At 49.9% G+C, this 21,499-nt stretch overlaps 1 protein-coding gene across 5 annotated transcripts in view; it reads right to left on the bottom strand.

The window, feature by feature from the left end:
• Positions 1–151: 151 nt before the first annotated feature.
• The window catches only part of LOC135223225 (EARP-interacting protein homolog), a 38,558-nt gene continuing 17,210 nt past the window's right edge, over positions 152–21,499 (bottom strand). For all 5 annotated transcript variants that reach the window (XM_064261716.1, XM_064261719.1, XM_064261715.1 and 2 more), the window contains exon 4: positions 152–311. In XM_064261716.1, the coding sequence (XP_064117786.1) occupies positions 168–311 (144 nt within the window). In that variant the 3' untranslated portion in view covers positions 152–167. The remainder of the gene's footprint in view (positions 312–21,499) is intronic.

Genomic DNA, 21,499 nt, shown 5'->3' with positions numbered 1-21,499 from the left:
AAAGATGACTCATTCCTAAAATCCTAACTATAACAATAACTACAGTATATATCTTAATTATACATAGCACAACAACTAATATGTATCTTCATTATATGCATAAAAACAACTATGTATCTTAACTACTCTATAAGAACAACTACATCTTGAGTATAACAACAGCTATACTATATCTTACTGTTATTGTAAACAGTAGCAATGAGATGCACACTTTGTGGAGCACCAACAATTTTCCAGATCTCACCAGCTGGGTGCTCAAAAGTCTGTTTAGTTACTAAACTTGTATCATCGTCAAACTCAATGAGCTGCACCTGAAGAAGAAATATGCAATGGGTTAAGAAATGCCATAATAAGATACACTTTAAAAAATACAATCCTTACCTTGTGTGGGATGTTAATCTTCCAATTCTATTTCTGTGATAGAGAAACCACCTCAAAACTACTGCAACATAAAATAACAAGTGTAGCAAAGTCCTATGAATTGGTGAATTTATGACAAGGACATTAAGTATGTTCTTATGGAGAAAAAATAACAATTAAATTCATTGTCTGTGTTAAAATTTCTAAGAAAAAATAAGGTCTCAAAGAAATAGAAAAATTAAGGGAAAGCATGACAATACGTACGTCACCTAAATCAGATGTGACCTGACTTACAAGGATCAATGGATTTTGCCTAACAGCATTACTTGCCTTAACCTCTTGCCATCTCATCTTCATATTCACCAAACATGGAGCACAATGCCTTAGATGCACACAAAATCATCCTATAACTACAAGCTGAGACTATACAAAACAACTCTTAGGTATAGAGATGACAATAATGCAGACATGCATTGTATTAGGATAGGGAAAGCTGAATTTCTTCATGAAACTGGTTAACACTGTATTGATATTAAAAATATGACAAGTATTTAAAGCAATTTGTAATTTTCCCTGCATATAAAGCTGAGGTCTTTACATACAGACATACCTTCAGTGCAGCTGGAAACTGGCTATTCAATTCATACAAAGTTGTTAGGTAGTTAACTACCGGACGGTCAGGTGGGGAATCCAACCCTCCCACCCGGCAATGCATTCACTTATTTACCTTCCAGCCCAGGTATCAGAATGAGGGGTGGCTTGAGGTAAGCAGTGTGCGTAAAGACCTCATGTTTGTATGTTTGGAAAAATACAAATTATACTTTAAAAACTTGTCATTTATTTCTACATGAATACAAACCATCAGTTTTTACATATGGATGACTTACTTATTGGTGGGAGGATATTGAGTAAGCTTCTGAACTGACTGGTGGTTCACCTCACTTGAGCCTCTCTTCCTGGTTGTGTAGAGTGAAGGAAGGAGCCCCATATCTCTGATCTGTTGAACATAAGAGTGTTCAACAGCAAGACTTCTGGGCCTTTCAAATTAATGGGTTTGAGAAGCACCACTGACTCGGAAAAAAGTTTAGATGAACTCTTAATGTAGGAAACGACAAAGCTAATGATACCCAACGGCTTTGTTTATTGACAACCCTTCCCTCCCCTTGCTACAGAGAGGGTAGGACTTCCCTGTACTATACTAAGTACATTAGATAATACAAAGGGTGCTCAGAAATGTAACTCACCTGTATCTACGCCCATTCCAGCACATAACAGCTGGTCAACTGATCCTCTGCCCATGGGGAGAGGTGCAGAATAAAAGAGATAGGGAGGAGGCCAGTCAAAAATACTCACTCTCACTTACATAACCATATATCTTAGGCGAGATGCTACCCGTCCTGCTAGAGGAACCAGATGAGATACACAACTTGTTAAGCAGCCACCAAAGGACCCAAGGGAAAAAAAGAAAAAAAAAAAAAAAAGTCCAAGGATCAATAGGCAATGTTCCGTAGGTAAAGGCAGGTGAATGTGCTTTGTCGCAACCACACTCCTGCCTTCAGTACCTGGTGAACATGATATTGTTAAGATACAATAAAGTTTGTTCATACTTACCTGGCAGATATATATATAGCTGTATTCTCTGAAGTCCGACAGAATTTCTAAAAACTTACGACAAACGTAGTGGGAGTAGGGTGGTTGGTACCATTCCCGCCGCTGGGAGGCGGGTGTCAGGAACCATTCCATTTTCTATCAGATTTCTATCTCCACTGTCTCCTGAGGGGAGGTGGGTGGGTACTAAAAATATATATATCTGCCAGGTAAGTATGAACAAACTTTATTGTATCTTAACAATATCATTTTGTTCATGAAACTTACCTGTCAGATATATATATAGCTGAATCCCCACCTTTGGCGGTGGGAGAGACAGAAAAAGGATTTTGGGAAACATATAAATGTAGATGATTGACATCTTGGTTCCTTACCTGTTAGCATAGCTGACTTCGTGATTACTGCCACCCAAGCCTGCATCTGCTTCACTAGAGTTACCAACAAGGTAGAGACCTGTGTAGTTGGTGCGCTCTAGATGATCTGTCAACGGGGACGAGACCACAATGTGACTAGACCATGACCATACTTCTGAGGACAACGAGGCAAAAACCACCCCAATAAGTAGCCTAACAAAATACTCCCATATACAAAAGGCTAAAAGAAGGGACGACCGTATTCGGCGGCCGACCCCTACAACCATAAACATTACAATCATTAAAAAACTCACTACCCTTTTCTATGGGAAAGGATGAGTGGCTACCGCCTACCCCAACGATAGTTTCTGCGGCGACGTATGGTCCAAGAGAGTAACAGTTTTCATATGTCGTTCTGACCTCCCGTAAATAGTGCGAGGCGAACACCGAGTTACTTCTCCAAAAAGTGGCACTTAAAATATCTTTGAGAGCCATATTTTTCTGAAAGGCTATAGAAGTCGAAATAGCCCTTACTTCGTGAGCGTTAACTTTTAAGAGTTTAAAGTCACTGTCTTTACAATTGGAGTGCGCCTCCTTAATGGTGTTCCTTAAAAAGAATGCCAGTGCATTCTTAGACATGGGCATATTAGGAGTCTCTTGACAAACACCATAAGTTCTCCGCAGAACCTCTACACTCCTTTGTACTACGAAGATATTCTCTAAGAGCCCTGACCGGACACAGGACTCTTTCTGGCTCTTGACCAATGATTTCTGCCATACCCTTGATTTCGACATTTTAGGCCAAGGATTGGAAAGGGGTTTCATTCTTAGCCAGGAATGACATACCCAAAGAGCAGACCGCATTATGCCCTTTGAAGCCGACGTGTTTACTAATAGCCTGTATCTCACTAACTCTCTTCGCCGTCGCCAGAGCAGTTAGGAATACAGTCTTCTTCGTCAAATCTCGCAAAGAGGCAGAGTAAAGGGGTTAAAGCGGCTTGACATTAAAAACTTGAGAACCACGTCCAGATTCCACGAAGGTAACTTCGGTAGCGGTACCTTGGTGGTCTCAAAAGATCTCAGTAGATCATGTAGATCCTTGTTATTAGCAAGGTCAAGACCTCTATGTCGAAAAACTACAGATAAGACACTTCTGTAGCCTTTAATGGTTGACACTGCAAGCTTCAAATCTCGTCTGAGATAGAGAAGGAAGTCGGCGATCTGGCTCACAGAGGTCGTGGTGGAGGAAACTCCTTTCTTTTTACACCAGCTCCTAAAAAGCTGCCCACTTCGATTGGTAAACCGCAATTGAAGAAGGTCTCCTCGCGGGTGGCGATAGCTTTAAGTGCCACAGGTTTCGAAAAACCTCTCGCTCTGGCCAACTTCTGGATAGTCTGAACCACAGTCAGACTCAGAGCGGAGAGGTTTTGTGGTACCTCTCGAAGTGGGGCTGTTTGAGTAGATCTCTCCTTAATGGAAGAGATCTCGGAAAATCCACCAGGTAGGACATCACCTCTGTGAACCAGATCGCTGCGGGCCAAAAGGGGGCGATTAACGTCAACCTCGTCCCCTCCGAAGCTGTGAACTTTCTCATCACTTCTCCCAGAATCTTGAAGGGGGGAAATGCGTAGAGATCTAGGCCCGTCCAATCCCATACAGGGGGGCGTCCACTGCTACTGCCCCCGGATCGAGAACCGGGGGAGCAGTAAAGAGGAAGTCTCGCCGTCCTTGCGGTTGCAAAAAACGTCCACCAAAGGGCGTTCCCCAAAGACCCCACAGTTCCTGGGTTATACGTCCTGATTGAGGGTCCATTCTGTCGGCAGCAACTGTCCTTGTCGACTGAAGAGATCCAGCACGGACGTTTCTCGGGACTCCGGCAATGAACCTTGTCAAGATCGTGATCTCTCTCGCCTTTGCCCAAAGCAGAATTTCTTTCGCTAGAGCGAACAGGGAGCGAGAGTGAGTTCCTCCTTGTTTCTTCAAGTATGCCAGGGCTGTGGTATTGTCCGAGTTGACTTGGACTACTCGACGGGAGACTTTGTCCTGAAAGAACTGGAGCGCTAACTGAACCGCTGCCAGCTCCTTGAAGTTGATATGCCAGGCTACCTGTTCCCCTCTCCAGGTGCCTGACACTTCCTCCCCCCCTAGTGTTGCTCCCCACCCCGTGGATGACGCGTCGGAGAACAACACTAGGTCGGGGTTCCGAAGCTTGAGGGATATGCCCTCTGATAGCTTTAACGGATCGAGCCACCATCTTAGATGGCTCTTTACCTCTTCTGAGATGATAAGATCATGTCGAAGTTTGTCTTCTCTGTCAGTTGTCCGACAGGAAGAACTGAAGAGGTCGGAGGTGTAGCCTCCCCAGGGAAACAAACTTCTCCAGCGAGGAAATGGTCCCCAGCAGACTCATCCATTCCCTCACCGAGCATGAATCCTTCCCTAGAAAGGCTGACATTTCTCTTTGCCTTGTTGCTGACGTTCCTAGGACGGAAAAGCCCGAAAAGCCACTGAATCCATCTGAATCCCCAGATACACGATGGACTGTGTTGGGGTGTCAGATGTGACTTTTCGAAGTTCACCAGAAGTCCCAGGGATGCCGCTAAAGACAGAGTCGTTTGCAGGTCCTTCAGGCACCGGGTCTGCGAAGAAGCTCGTATGAGCCAGTCGTCCAGATAGAGCGAGATCCTGATGTTGGAAAGATGGAGCCACCTCGCCACATTCTTCATTAAGATGGTGAACACAAATGGGGCCGTACTCAGACCGAAACAAAGAGCCCTGAACTGAAACACCTTTCCTTTCAGGATGAACCGAAGGTTACTTCATAGACTGGGGGTGTATCGGGACGTGAAAGTATGCGTCCTGAAGATCGAGTGATACCATCCAATCTCCCTGGTCTTAAGGCCCCCAGAAACTCTGACTGAGGTCTCCATTCTTGAACTTCTGCTTTTCTATGAAGAGGTTCAGACGACTTACATCCAAGACTGGCCGCCACCCTCACGAGTGTTTTCGGAACAAGAAACAATCTGTGTAAAATCCTGGCGTAGCCAGGTCTAAGACCTGTTCCACTGCTCGTTTCTCGAGCATCTTCTGTTTTTCTTGAGGATACGACGGGGACAAGTCCCTGGGTGTGGAAGTCAGAGGGGGAGGCCTTACCAAAGGAATCTTGTACCCCTTCTCTATGATATTGAGAGACCAGGTGTCTGCTTCTCTTTTCTCTCCAGGCTCCTCCAAACAACTGAAGCCTGGCTCCTACCGGTGACTGACGTAATGCACTCTCATTCTTGACCCTGGACTTAGCCGGGGCTCTACCTCTAGGAAGACTCCTTCCTCGGGGTAAAGATCTAGCTGAAGATCCTCCACGAAAGGGCTTCTGCTTCCTAATAGACTGGACTCCTGAAGACGTGGAAGGGACAGCAGGAACGTCTCGACGACTGAGCCAAAAGGTCTTGAGTGGCTTTCTCCTGAAGACTTACTGCCAGATCCTTCACCATAGCCTGGGGGAAGAGATGACTCGAGAAGGGCGCATACAAAAGTTCTGTCTTCTGTGAGGGAGAGACAGACTTAGCCGCAAAATTGCAATAAAGCGATCTTTTCTTCAACACGCCTGCTGAAAAATGAGAGGCTAACTCCTCTGAGCCATCCCTGACGGCCTTGTCCATGCATGACAATACACTGGACACGCTCCCCCAAGCTGATCGAATCTGGGCTTCGAGACTGGTTGTCTAACACACCGAGACACCCAGTCCAAAAAGCTTAAAAACATTCCAAGGACCTATAAAAGACCCTTCAACAGATGGTCAAGTTCAGAAGTCGTCCACGACACCTTCGCTGAGGCTAAAAGAGCTCTCCTTGAGGCATCCACAACGCTGGCGAAAATCTCCCTGTGCTGACGTCGGAACCTTCAATCCTAACTCCTCACCGGTTTCATACCACATCCCTGCCTTACCGCTAAGCCTAGACGGAGGCAGGGCGAAAGTGGTGCTTCCCTTAGCTTTTTCTAGTCTCCATCCAGGCGTTAACCTTACGGAAAGCCCACCTCTTGGTAGACAACGTCGTCTTCATTTTCACAAACCCTGGTGTTTTCTTAGCTTTCGACGACGAAAACTGCGATGGAGGAGAAGGAGGAGCAGAAGGAAGGAAGGTATCTCCAAATGAATCCCGGAGCAGCCGAGCCAAAACTTGGTAGTCTGAAGAAGACGACGTCGAGGGTTGTTCTTCGTCAACATCCTCAGAAGAACAGCTTAATTCCCCTTCTTCCTTACCCGAGTGAAACTCCGAAGAAAGAGGCAGAAGTCCTTTTGCTCCAAGTCTCATATCAGAACGATGACGAGAAGAAGAGGGTAGTGTACCCTTAACAGAATCCTTAACAGTCACAGGATCAGCAATCACAACTTGAGTAGAACGCGAAGTTGAAGGAAGACGTGTAGCGTCAGCCAAAGACTCGGGAACAACGTCCCGATCGAGAGCGAACTTCCATATTCTCGTCCAAAGAGCTCTTACGACAATGTCTACTAGCGTCCATCGGAGCGTCCAGCCTAGCGTCCCTCCGAGCGTCCAACGAAGCGTCCAACTGAGCGTCCAACGAAGCGTCCAAAGAAGCGTCGAGCGGAAGCGTCCCTCCTAGCGTCCCGCGAAGCGTCCCCTACGAACGTCCCGTGAAGAAACAGGGACTGACACTTGACGAGCGTCCAAGTTGAGGCGTCAAACACAAGCATGACGAAGCGGAGCAGAACGTACTAAAGTTCGTCCGTCAGGAACTAAAACATCGTCATCAGAAACGTCGATGTCGGAACGCCGAGCGTCCTTACGTCGAGAAGAGAGGGCAGAATGAAGAAACCTCTCTCTCTCCTGACGTTTACCGCCACCTCTAGACGAACGCTGGGGAGCAGAACGAAGCCTAGAGGGCGAAATACCAGGAGACGAGGACGAAAGAGGAGCAGGTGGAGAAGACTGTCTTGTTCTCTTGATCGGAAGTCTGTCGTCTTTCTTGCGACGAGGAACCGTATCCTTCTGCTTAAGTAAAGCGTCCAGTTGCCGTTGCATAGCAAGGATTATCTCAGTCTGAGAAGTCTCCTTACGAGGAGACGAGCTGTGCCTGTGAGAAGGTGAGGGGCGAGGGGACGCCTTCTTCCTTCTCCCAGGAACAGCCTTGGCTCTAGAGCGACTAGGGCGCTCGAAGGCGTCATCATCCGATGACGTCCTAGACTTCTTCTGGGGCGGAAAGGCTACGCTTTCCGGAGAAGAATGCCAATCAGACATAGCATGACGTGAAGCGTCTTGATCTTGAAGAGTCCTCTTCAAAGGCCGCGAATCCGGACGAGATTCCCACCCCTTGCGCGGGGAGGACGCGTCGGAAGACGAAAAACAATCTCTCTGGATACGTGCTCGAGCACGCTCCTTAGCAGCCTGGGAAGCGTCCACAGGAACTGCTGAAGGGACGTCAGATCGGTGGGGTGGTATCCCCGTACCCCCCTCCTTCGGCCTTCGACTATGCCCTCATCCCTGAGTCCGCTGGAGTCCGGCAAGAGGTCCCAGCCTAGAGGCGCTATAGGGCCGATCTGACGCCCCCTCCACTTCACTAGGGGCACTATCACTGCACTTAGTTTGCCTGTTTTCAAGGGCAAGCACTTTAGATTCGAGCGTTTTCAATGAATCCAGAATAAGTGAAAGGGCATTACCCTCCGCAGATACCACTTGAGGGCCCGAAGGCAATACTACGGGGTTAGGAGACACAAAATCTAAAGGAGGGTTAGAAGGGGTTACATTAAGACCCTGTCTGCTACCCGATTTACTCCTGGAGGAAGACCTCCTGATCCTGTCACGCTCTAATTTATTTACGTAGGATTCATACGTCTTCCATTGTACATCATCCAAACTTTCGCACTCATTACAGCAAAAATCATACTTACAAACTTGCCCCCTACAACCTTTACACAATGTGTGAGGATCAACCAAGGCTTTTGGTAGCCTCACCTTGCATTCAACTTTCAAACACACCCTGGCGCTAGCCGAACTAGATCCAGACATATTTAAGGAAAAAACCAAGCCAAATTCAAAACAATCCAAAGTCACGTATGCCAAGCTATCGATCCAAAACAAAAAACCAAAAAGTCAAGAGGATACTCAAGCCAATGAAAAGTTTTCCAAAATCCTGAGGCGGAGGTGTGTAAACAGATGTTTACGACACCGGCGACAGAAGAAATCTGATAGAAAATGGGAATGGTTCCTGACACCCGCCTCCCAGCGGCGGGAATGGGTACTAACCACCCTACTCCCACTACGTGTGTCGTAAGTTTTTAGAAATTCTGTCGGACTTCAGAGAATACAGCTATATATATATCTGACAGGTAAGTTTCATGAACAATCAACAAGTTCTTCTTGAATGTGAGGGACAGACCAATGCCCTGACCTCGTGAACTCTGGCCCAGAATGTAACTGTCACCCCACTTCATCAAGTGTACAGTATGCCCGTTTGATCGCCTCACAAAGCCAGAAATAAATGGTCTTCGTGGACACTTTTGTTTCTTGGTAGAGCCAGTGCACTAAAGAGTTGTCAACACCCAGGCCAGAGCTGTTGAGTCCTCTTCAGGTAGTACCAGAGCACACTAACTGCACACAGAAGCATCTCATTTGTTTCACTGCCAACAAAGTCCTCTAGAGAGGGGATTGAGGAGAACTCAAAACTGGTGCCAGGGACTGAAGATTTCTGAGTCTTTGGTACAAATTCTGGGACAAATTCGAGCATGACAGATCCCCATCCCCTCAAGTGCTTCATGTCAAAAAGAGAGGCCATGTAGTTCACGTACTCTCTTTGCCAATGCCAGGGCAAGCAAGAAGACAGTCTTAAGGGTCAGATCCCTGTCTGACGACTCTTGTAAGGGCTTGTAGGGTGCACGAGTCAGGCTCTGAAGAATGAGAGACACATCCCACTCAAGGGAGCCTGAGTTCCCTGGGAGGCCAAGACTTTTCAGTGTCTCATCAGCATAGAGAGATTAATGCTTTTCTTGTTTGTTTGTATGGTGTTTTAACGTTGCATGGGACCAGTGGTTATTCAGCAACAGGAACAATGGCTTTACATGACTTCCAAACCACGTCAAGAGTGAACTTCTATCACCAGAAATACACATCTTTGACCCCTCAATGGAATGCCCAAGAATTGAACGCGAAGACTAAATCAACCACGCCACTGAGGCGCTGGTCGATGCCTTTCAGGAGCAGGAACTAGGCCCAGGGCGGCCCTATGACCCTTAACTGCTACAACGGAGAGGTTTGTCTCAGTGAAGGAAGAAAGTCGGCTATCTGCTGAATAGTAGCTCTGACCAGAGAGATACCAACACAAAAGACGGCCAATTTCCCCTGGTACAAAGCCGCTGAAGACTTGTGAAGTTATCCAGCCATCTCTGTCACTGCTCAATGAGAAAAGCCTCTTGTTCACATGAGATGCTGGATAGTCCCCAGCCTTGAAGGGATAGTGACTTTACAGACTGATGAAACCTATTGACATGCAGCTGGCAAAAGAGGTTGTGCCAGGGAGGAACCTCTCTCTGTGCCTTGGATAGTAGAGCTAGCAGGTCTGGGTACCATTCGACATATGGCCACTTGGGAGTCACCAGAGTCATCCTGAGATTCAGGGTGATCATTACCCTGTTCATCACCAGATGAATCAGTGAGAATGGAGGAAAATTGTATGCGTCAAGATTGTCTCATGGGTGTCTAAAGGGGTCTTCTGCTGCTGCCTGTGGGTCCATGACAACTGACCAGAACACCGGCAACTTCCTGTTGTACTGGATTGCAAAATAGTCTATCATTGGATGTAACCAGAGGTCAAACAATATTTCCGCGACATCTGGATGTAGCAACCACCCAGTCCCTATCACTTGGCCCTGACAACCGAGTTTGTCTGCCACTACATTCCACTTGCCTAGAATGTATCTGGCTAACGACCTGAGTGTGCTATTGACCACTCATGCACCTGCACCATCAACTTGTAAAGTTGAAGGGATACCAATCCCCCTACTTGTAGACTACGTAATGCCACAACTATGGTAGTGTTGCTTATCAGTACCACGTGCTTTCCCATCACCCAACCTAAAAACTCTTGGAGAGCCAAGAAGGGTGCCTTGAGTTCTGAAGTATTGATGTGGAAGTACTTGTCATTCTGATACCACCCTGGAAGCTAGCTACTCTTCCAGGTGTGTGCCCCATCCCTCTCTTGATGCATCCGAGAACAGAAGCATCTTGGGAGTGGGAGTGTGTAGTTTCGCTCGTATTACAAGGTTCCTGTCGTCCAGCCACCAGGCTAAGTCCTGTCTCACTTAATTTGAGAAAGAAATAGGAAGGTACAGGGAGTCCCTTGCTGGAGACAAGAACTCCTTCATTCTCCACTGAAGGGAACAAAGGTGAAACCGCCCATGAAGGACCAGCTTCTCCAAGGATAACAGGTAACCGAGAATGACAAGAACAATTGTGCTACCTCCCTGAACTTGTTGATATGCGAGTCTAAGGGAAAGATTTGCACTGCTGACATATCTACCAGCATGCCCAAGTACATTATCCTCTGCTTGAGTACGAGATCAGACATCTCAAAGTTTACTACAATTCCCACGCTGCAACAAAACTTGAGATGTCCATCCCTGTCCTGGAGCAATTGTGAACAAGAACTCGCCATGACTAGCCAATCATCGTGTTACCTCAGATGTAACAAGCACGAAAGGGCCCAAGTCGACACCAGAGTTTACACTTGCATGAACACCTTGGGAGTGGTTGAGAGCCCAAAACAGAGTGCCCTGAACTGGTACACTGTCTCCCCGAGGACAAAGCAGAGATACTTGCATGTGGACTGATGGATGGGTATTTGGGAATACACATCCTTCAGGTCTACTGTAAGCATGAAATCGGACTCTGTGATGGCCATGAGCACTGAACGTGTCATTTCCATTGTCAACCAAGTCTGGCAAACAAATCGGTTCAAGGGAGGGAGGTATGACCAGTCTCCATACCTCTGTTGCTTTCTCAAGAGAAAAAGACAGCTGCAAAAGCCCAGAGATTGATCTGTCATGAATTCCACAGTGCCTTTCTTCAGCATCGCCTTCACCTCCCCTCTCTGGGCGAGATCCTTAAGCAAGCTGGGAACATTAGTTTGTAGATAGATTGGATGGCTGGTGAGAGGTGGCAGAGACATAAAGGGAAGTAAATATCCTTCCTGAAGGACGTTCACTACCCAGTTTCTGTTACATAACGCTGTTATGTTGCCCAATGGCAAGACTGGCACCCCCACCATTGGCAACATGTGGGGAAGGATGCTGCCCCTAGCATCCTCCTCCCTGCTTACCCCTGCCTCTCTCCCAGCCTGGGAAGGGGGCTGAAATGGGCACTGTTGCACAACCTTCTTAGGACCTGTAGAGGAAGTGCCAGCCTGATCTGAAGATCGGGCTGCAGTGGCACATGAAGACTCAAGAGGTGTTTACCACTGCCTGGTGGAAAAAACATTCATTGTTGTTATCAGCCCTCTGCTTGTCTACCATGGCATCCACTTGCTATCTTGGGAAGAAAAGTGGAAACCAGCAACGTTCCATTCATCAAGGCCAAAGCTGACTCAGGATCAATAAACTTGGAGATTTGTATCGGGACCATGTCCCTCCCCTTCAACACCAAATTTCCCCACAGGTTTGCTGTCTGGTGGGCTAGGTAGCAAATGGCCCTACCTCCATATAGCACTAGCCTCTTGAAAGTAGCTGCCACCTCAGAGCTTCTCAAATCTGTAGAAGACAAGGAAGCTATCTTGGACATGGACAGTGTCCATCAATCCAGCCCAAAGACTACCTGGAATACTGCCATGGCAGTTGTTTCTAGTGCTGCCAACTCTTGCTGCGAAAAGGTGACTCCCTCTGCATGAAGCTGGTCCAGTGACAGAGCCGGGCCTAAAAGAACCAGGTCCAGGCCAAGCTGTTTGATTGGCAGTGGCCTCTGTGGTCACATAGAAATGGAAGTGGCCTCTGTGGGCATGTAGAAATACTTCTGATAAGGGAGAGGAGGGAAGTATCATGTTTGAGTGGCTAGAACGAAGTAGTTCTACTCAGATACCAAGAACTCACTAGGTCTAGAACTCCTTTAGCAAGATCAGACCACAGCAGAATCAACGAAGATTTGGGTTCCTTGTGCGGTCACCAAAAACTCCAAGGGCAGAAGGATGATCCACGGAAGTGTCCATGGTCTCTTCCCCAAGATTGTTATACTGATGGATCAGGTTCACAACCTCAACATAGGTCCGCTGTAGTTTGGGGGTGTCCATGCCCCGAGTTAAAAGGACCCTTGAGCCCTTCCAGGAGAGACACTCATCAAACCCCCTGATCCCAGGACTGAACCGGGGCATAAGCTCCCATGGGCAGGCTGGGATGGGAGGTGAGTGATCCCAATCTCAAGCCCTAAGCCTGTCAGACTCAAGTCACCCTCTATATCCCCAGGAGATTGAGGAGACAGGTGAGAGGGGCATAGCAATCTTCACGGACCTACTGAAGGCCGAAGCCCTGACAGGAGATGAAGGCCTTGAATGGTCGCCAACCTACGGTAACGACGGCTGCATGGGTCTGGGAGAGTGGATTCCTTCAAGCAAATGTGCACAAGGGCTGTGCAAATGTGCACACTCACATAGAAGACATGCTACAGTCTTCTTCGAGGATGTGGCCTCTAAAAGTGAAAAAGACTGCACAGGGGACCTCCTTGTCACTTTCCCAAGTGAGGGGACCTGTGGGCCAAATTTGCCTCTTCAGGACACCGGCACCATTTCCTTGTGGAACATTTAGAGGGTGAGGCAGTGCCTGCACCCTGTGGGCTCACATTCCTTTGTTGTGACAGACTGCAGACTGCAAGCACTCATCGATGCCATGGGAGTCCAAGAGTTATGCTACCAGTCCATGAAGATGACTTTCTGGAACTGGTATTGGTGACACCAGGTTTCATAGAAACTTGTGTACCTTCGGTGACAAGGGTTTCAGTGGAGACCTACGTACACACAGCACCCATGGTAGACACCCATGCAACAGTTGCAGAAGAAGGTTCTTTACCAACCCAAGAGGGTGACTTCTGGGGACCAGTATTGGTGACACAGATATCTGTGGAGGCCCAAGCACCTGTTACTCTCGTGTCATGGGAGTCCAGAGAACCCCGTGGCACTATCCCTGTGTATGTGGACATGAGAGAGCAATCGAGAAATCCCTGTGCCTCTTCTCTGGGAGAAGGCTGACTGTACGAAGGCCTGCGGGCCTTCTTACAGTAGGGAGAAGCAACCTTCTTCTTCCTCCGGCCTGTCCATGTAAAGGGACCCTTGGAACCAGAAGCAGAAAAGGCTACTGGAACACGAAGAAGATGATGACAATGAAAATGAAATCATAACATGGGCTACCTTGGTTACACTCATGATGGCAGCAATGAGTACATAAAGAGTGAGGATCACTTTCCAGAGGAAGCTATCTTGGACATGGACAGTGTCCATCAATCCAGCAGTAAGTCACAATATCACAAAGAATCACACAAATAACGATCAGTGGAAAAACTATGATTGTGGGTGAATGAAGAAAACCAGTAAGCGGGCAGAGCAAAACAGGATGCGTGCAGCTCAAGAGGCTGCCAGAAGGTAAGCGGATACACTGCCAGATGGGAGGATGCAACTCCCCACCCGACTAACCAGTAGTTAACTACCTAACAACCTTGTTTGAATTGAATGGCTTTCCAGCTGCACTGAAGGTATTTCCATATGTAAAGATTGAGAGTTTGTATTCATGTAGGACCAAACAGTATTTTCTGGGATGTACACATTTCTTGCACTTGATCAGAGCATGTGGTAATTAAGATAAGAGGCAAGATATAAATATGCTCTTATTCCAAAAGTAAATCGCAGGAAAACACAAATGTTTATTTGCATAAGTTGAAAAACAAGTGAGGAAGTATGACTCCCCATAAGAGAGAGAGGAATAACATGTCTGTGGGTGTACAGCTTGAGAATTTCAGGAAAATAGAACAATTTCCAAAAGATTTGGAAAAGTCTGGTGACTTTAATTACTATCAGAATCAAAAGATAGCTGGCATATGACTGACTTCACACATGTCTGAAGGTGTCTCTAGATGTCTCTCTATGCATCATACAAAAAAGTGTTGAAACCCAACAACAAAAGCATTCTTTTTCTGTGACAAACATATTTGATATTTAAAGGCATGACGAGGGTAAGGAATCTAAATAATTAAATAACTAGTGACAATTTTCTTGCACTAGCAGGAAGTACTCACTGAAGGGAGTACAGGCAGTCCCTGGTTATCGGCGGGGGTTCCATTCTCGACGGCATGACGATAACTGAAAATCGCAGATAACCCAAAATCAGCGATAATAGTGCCAGTAACTGAGGCCCAGTGCTGCCGATAACCGAGGCTCGGAGCTGATAAGCAAGGATCATCTCCGACATCGGGGAATCGGCGCATATTGGCACTGAAAATTCAGATATTGCCACCGCTAGACATGCGCCATAAAACCGGATCTCCAATAACCGGGGATTGCCTGTACTGCCTAAAGTGTGCCTGCAGAGATCACTTTAGACTTTGCAGCATCTTTTTGGGTTTCAGGTGCATTTCTTTATGACTTATACTTGTCAATCATTCCTTGTGTTCTCTCACATTTTGCTGCTTAATTCCATAAACACCTTATTCTACTTTTCACCTCTCACTTAAGAACAAATCATTAGGGAAAGCCTTACAAAATTCTAAATATGTATGTGACTCCGAAGTCTTGTTAAATTACTTAATGAAAGCAAGATTAACTGAATGTGCTTAAGGAGTCAGTCAAGAAATTATACATATTGAGTGGTGAACTGCAAGTGAATATATGTTTTTTTTTATCTGGAGATTGCCTGGATGTCAGCTATACTACTATAATGTCTATGGATTTATTGTAAGTACTACTACAGTTTTCTAAGCTTTCGTCACGCCCTCTGCAGTGTGGCAAAAATAGACATCAACCAGGTCACTCAAAATTTCCAGTGATGAAAGGTTTCTATGGACTGCTGGTTGAAAGACCTGCCTTGCATACAGTCATGGATGTTATCTCTCCATTTAATTAAAAAAATGACAATTTGTCCAAAATTGCATTTTTTCCTAACTATACAAACCTGAGGTCCTTTTACAATAGGAAGATACTAGCGGCAGCTGGATAGGTCGTAAGCTTTCGAACAAGGGGTTCGGTAGTTAACTGCTTGTCCGACAGGCGCGCGCGCGCGACTGGGAGGTAAACAAAACAAATCACTTTTGCTTTGGCCCAAGCAAAAACTGCAGAGTGAGGGGTGGCATGAGGTGGGGCTATGTGTAAAAGGACCTCCAGGTTTGTATAGTTAGGCAAAAATGCAATTTTGGACAAATTGTCATTTGTTCCGACACGCATACAAACCTTCGGTCCCTTTACAATAGGAAGACTCAATTCTTGGTGGGTGGAATCTGAGTCTTTTGTGAACAGACTGGTGTTCGCCCTACCTTGGAAGTCTCCCTGGTCGTAAGAGCGAGGGAGGGATCCAAGCCTCTGTCCGATTGATCGGGGTGTGCACCGCAGGATCAATGGTCAGACCTCTGGGCCGAGTACTAAGAGAGGGCATGGCGCATCTCTTAGTACAGCAATGCAAGAACTTGTTCCTGTACAGGAGCAAATATAAAAGTCATGGGTTTGACTCTTGTAGGCATCCACTTCCCCCCCTTGCAGAAGGAAGTGGTGGATATTTCTGCTCCTATCCCTAGTGAAAGGGATAGGATGGGGCTCTGTCATATAGCTCACCTGCATCTCGTCCTCATCCAGCGTAGTGACGACCATGGCCCTCTGCCCACACAGGTAGAGGGGAAGGAAAAGATGTGGAAGAGAGAGCCAGTCACTCACTCACTCACATCCATCCACACAGTCACCACCAGGACTCGATGCTGTTCAGCCTGCGAGGGTCTGGGTTAGCTACACAACTTGTTGAGCAGCCACCACGGTCCCAAGGAAAAGGTATCCAAGGACCTGTGGGCAATATCCCGAAGGTAGAAGGACGTAAAGGTAGTCTGGTTAGACCAGGGACCCCTGCCTTCAGAGGACCTGCGCCACGGAGAAGTTCTTTGCGAAACTGCCAACGAGGGCCAATACTTCTGACTTCGGTGAGCTCTCGGACGGGACGTACGGATGTCGTCACTACCATCAGCCTCATCGCCCTCCTGATGACCTCACGCAGCCAGAATGAAAGAGTGTTCTTGGATACTTCTTTCTTTGGTGACCCCGGTGCTAACGAAGAGGCGTCGACACTCAGGCCTGAGGTGTCGAGTTCTCTTCAGATAGCGCCGTAGCGCCCTCACAGGACAAAGCAGCATCTCATCCGCATCATTATCGGTGAAGTCCAATAGGGAGGGCAATCGGTGAATGACTCGAACCTGTCATCAGGGACTGACGGTTTCTGAGTCTTCGCAACGAAGTTCGGGACGAAATCGAGCGTCACGGATCCCCATCCCCTGGAGTGTCGTACATCATAGGAAGACCATGAAGTTCCCCTACTCTCTTCGCCGATGCCAGGGCCAGCAAGAAGAGGGTCTTGAGGGTCAGATCCCTGTCTGACGACTCTCGGAGTGGCTCGAACGGTGTTCGAGTCAGACTCCTAAGGACGAGAGTCACGTACCCACGCAGGGGGCCTGAGTTCCCTGGGTGGGCAAGACCTCTCGAAGCTCCTCATCAGCAAGGAGATCTCGAACGAGTTCGAGATGTCAACCCCCTCAGTTTCAGGACGAGCGCCAAGGCGGCTCTGTTATCCTTTCCACGTGTGGGGACTGAAAGGAGCTTCTCCTCGGCGAAGAAAAACGAGGAAATCCGACTACTGCTGAAGAGTGGCCTCTGAGAGGAGATAGACCCCGTCTACGACACCAACCACAGAAGACGGCCCACTCCCTGGTACACAGCTGCAGAGGACTGACGGACGTTTCCAGCCATCTCTGTTGCTGCGCTACGAGAAAAGCCTCTCGTTCGCAAGAGATGGTGGATAACAGCCAGCCGTGAAGACGTAGGGACTGGACTGCTCGGTGGTACCGTTCGACGTGTGGCTGGGCGAGAAGGTTGTGCCAAGGGGGAATCTCTCTCGGTTCTCCTGCGAGAAGAGCCAGCAGGTCCGGATACCAAATGGCCTGTGGCCATTTGGGAGCCACCAGGATCATCCTGAGATTCGGGGTTACCAGCGCTCGACTGATCACCTTGCGAATCAGGCTGAACGGGGGAAAGGCATAGGCGAAGAGGTTGTCCCACGGGTGTTGAAGAGCGTCCTCTGCAGCTGCCCATGGGTCCGGCACGGCCGAGAAGAACACCTGGAGCTTCCTGTTGTGCCGGGTGGCGAACAGATCACGACTGGTCGCCCCCACAGGTCGAAACCGAGCCTTTCCGCCACGTCCTGGTGTAGAGACCATTCGGTCCCTATCACCCTGATCCCGACGGTCTGAGCGTGTCTGCTACTACATTCCTCTTCCCTGGAATGTAGCGTGCCGACAGCTCTATTGAGTGTGCCTGAGCCCACTCGTGCACCTGCCGTGTCAACTGGTACAACGGGAGGGACACTAGGCCCCCCTGTTTGTTGACGTAAGCCACCACCGTGGTGTTGTCGCACATCAACACCACTGAGTGTCCCATCAAGCGGTCCTGAAACTCTTGGAGAGCGAGGAACGCTGCCTTGAGTTCCAGTACATTGATGTGAAGGTGCTTGTCGTTCTCGTCCCACACTCCTGAAGTCAGCAACTCCTCCAGTGTGCGCCCCATCCCTCGGTCGATGCGTTCTGAGAACAGCTGCATGTCCGGGGGAGGATGCGCAGAGGCACTCCTCTTAAGAGGTTCCTGTCGTCGAGCCACCAGGCTAGGTCCTGCCTCACCTCCTGTGTCAGTGACACTGGAAAGCGTTGGGGGATCCGTCGCCTGTGACCAACTCTCCTTTAGTCTCCACTGAAGAGACCGCAGGTGAAGACGCCCGTGAGGGACTAACTTCTCGAGTGACGACAGGTGTCCGATCACGGACTTGCCATCGCTGAGCTACCTGTTCCTGCCGAGACAGGAACTGGTTGGCTGCCTCCCTGAATCTGCTGATCCGCGAGTCTGCGGGGAAGACCCGCCCTGCTACCGTGTCGATCAGCATATACCAGTACTTCAATCCTCTGCTTGGGCTCGAGATCGGACTTCTCGAAGTTCACAACGATCCCCAGATCGCGACAGAACTCGAGCAGCCGATCCCTGTCCTGTAGCAACTGCGAGCGGGAGCTCGCCAGGACCAACCAATCGTCGAGATACCTCATCAGACGTATCCCGTGCGAATGGGCCCAAGCAGACACCAGAGTGAAACTCGCGTGAACACCTGTGGGGCGGTTGAGAGACCGAAGCACAGTGCCCTGAACTGGTACACCGTCCCGTCGAGGATGAAGCGGAGGTACTTTCTGGAGGACTGATGAATGGGTATTTGGAAATACGCATCCTTCAAGTCCACTGAAAGCATGAAATCGTTCTCCCTGATGGAGTCCAGCACTGAGCGTGCCGTCTCCATCGTGAACCGGGTCTGGCGCACAAAACCGGTTCAGGGGAGAGAGATCTATCACCGGGCGCCAGCCTCCCGTAGACTTTTTTCCCCCACCCGGAAGAGTCGACTGTAAAAGCCCGGTGACTGATCCGTAACGATCTCTACAGCTCTCTTGCTCATCATGGTCCTTGATCTCCTGTCTGAGTGCTACGTCCTTCGGTGACCCGGGGACGTATGACTGCTGTTGGACCGGGTTGGAGGTGAGGGGTGGCCGAGATTCGAAGGGTAATAGATATCCCTCCCGAAGGACATCTACAATCCAGGTCTCGGCGCCGTAGCGCTGCCAAGTTGCCCAATGGCTGGCCAGGCACCCCCCCACTTCCGGCAGCAGGTGAGGGGGAACGCCGTCCCTACCGTTTCCCCCCTTTCTTCGACTTCTTCCCCAGAGCCTCCAACGGGATGAGGAGGGCTGGGAGGAGGGCTGGTTACGGCCCCTTGCCAGAAGTCGAAGAAGACAGAGTCATTCCTCGGGGCTTCGACGCAGCAACCGTCTTAGCAGCCGAGGAAGCGCTAGCCGAGCTCTTAGACTTGGCCGCAGTCCGAGGCTGCCCAGAAGCCTTCGCGACTGCCTGGTGAACCAGACGGTCACTGTCATCAGTGCGCCGTCTGTCCACCGCAGCGTCCACCATCTCTCCTGGGAAGAGAGACGTGGAACTCCGTAGAGGTCCGTTTCGAAGACCCAGTGCCGCTTCACGCCCGGCCGCCCTGGAAACCCGAGTCAGGACAGCGTCCCTTCGTCGGAGAACCAGGTTGGCCCACAGGTTTACCGTCTGGTGGGCAAGGAAGGAGATGGCTCTTCCTCCAGACTGGCAGATTCTCCTGAAGGCCGAGTCCTCTTCGGGAGAAATACCCCCGGAGCTGGCTGCGACCTTAGAAACTGTGAGGGACCACAGATCTAGCCAGGAGACGGCCGGTGGAAAGCTGCCATGGCGGTAGATTCCAGGCCTAGTGCCTCTTGCTGCGAGAACCACAGGTTCTCGGACAGGAGCTGTTGCAGAGACACACCCGGAGTCAGCCTCGCTAACTCCGGGTTTACCTGTTTGGGCGGCATTGGATCCTCAGATGGCACGTAAAACCGCCGCTGTCGTAGCAGAGGAGGTGGAAGTAGCTTGCTAGACCTGCTAGACTTCAGCGAACCGTCCTGTCCAGAGACAAGCGATTCAACTTGGTCCTGCATCCCGAGTCAGCCAGCTCTGACCGCGGCAAACCCACCAGTCGGTCTGGGTTCCTCTTCTTGGGCCCCAGAACGACGCGAGCCGGGACGTGGGCTCGGATGGTGGGAGCGGCGATCCTCCCCCGAGGTCGTTGTGCTGACGAATCAGCGCAATAACCTCGGCAAAGTTCCTCTGGATCTCGGGAGTGATTGCATCCTGTGGAGTCGGACCGTCCAGTCCCTCAAACAGGAGCACCTCCCGAGACCCTCCTCCCTCAAGGAGAGGAGCAGCGACAGCCCCCTCTCGGTCTCCTCCAACCACCTGCGCGTTAAGACTGGCTGGTCCGAGAACCGAGCCTGGTACGTACGCCGACGTGGCGGGATCCTGAAGGGCGCACCCTTCAACGATCACTCCTCAATACCTCGCCCCTCCCGGTGTAGCCCGAGGAGGTTGAAGGTATGGGAGAGGCAGACCTGACGCTCTCTCCTCGCTCGCTGGCAGAACCAGCGGGCTTGGAGGACTGCAGGCGATCGTCAACCCGCGGTGGTGGCGATCGAGCTTGCAGACCTAGTCGAGCCGTCTCGCTGCGGAAGAAACGGCTGGACCGAGAACGGCGGCCCAGGCCCCCGGTCTCGTGTGTCAGAGGAGCTGGTGCTGGTCGCGTACCCGACCGCTCTCTGTGAGAGCGACGGTCAGGCGACCGCGAGCTCCACTGTCACGGTTGAGAACACGGTGGGCGTGTCCTCACTGTGCGTCAGTTCGCTGGTACCAGCCGTGGCTGGTCCGCCGGCGAACGGGGGGACCTCTTCCCAGCCTCAGCCCGTGGCCGGATTCATGGACCGTCACGTCCGAACGGGTAGCCAGCTGCTCGCCGCGAGAGCGAGAGCTGGTCTGGTGAGAGTCGCGTGAGCGGCTCTCACCAGTCTTCCGCTCCGTGCCGTGAACCTGACGCTGAGCGGACTCAGGGGTCTGGTTCCTGGCTGCACGGTCGCTGGTAGGCGACCGTACCCTCGGTACCTCTCGCGAACGAGAGGCCGAGACGGATCCTGCTGCTGTGGCCGAACCACTGACAGCAGGTGAGGAAGTGCCGGTGTTAGCCGGCACCCCTCTGGTCCCCGTAGTCTTCTCCTTGCGGGAGAAGAAGAGACGGGTCCTGCTCCTCCCGAAGGAGCGGGCGACCAGCGAAGAAAACCGGAAGAACCAAAACCCCCGTCTCACCAGAGCGAGACGGGCCCTTAGAAGCTCCCGAAGAAGACTTCTTAGGGGGGGGGGGGAGGCGACCTTCTTCTTCTTAGGCGGGGAGCCTTAGAAGAAGAAGGGGAAGAGGCGGCAGACGACGACGACGAAGAAGACGATGAAGACGACGACGACACCTTCCTCCTCTTCTTCTTCTTCTTCGCCAACCTCCTCAGGACCGACGTCA

The sequence above is a fragment of the Macrobrachium nipponense genome, chromosome 8 (genome assembly GCF_015104395.2).
Source record: "Macrobrachium nipponense isolate FS-2020 chromosome 8, ASM1510439v2, whole genome shotgun sequence".
Taxonomy (NCBI): Eukaryota; Metazoa; Arthropoda; class Malacostraca; order Decapoda; family Palaemonidae; genus Macrobrachium; species Macrobrachium nipponense.
Note: the sequence above shows the minus strand (reverse complement) of the source record. Positions and strands in the feature narration are given on the sequence as shown.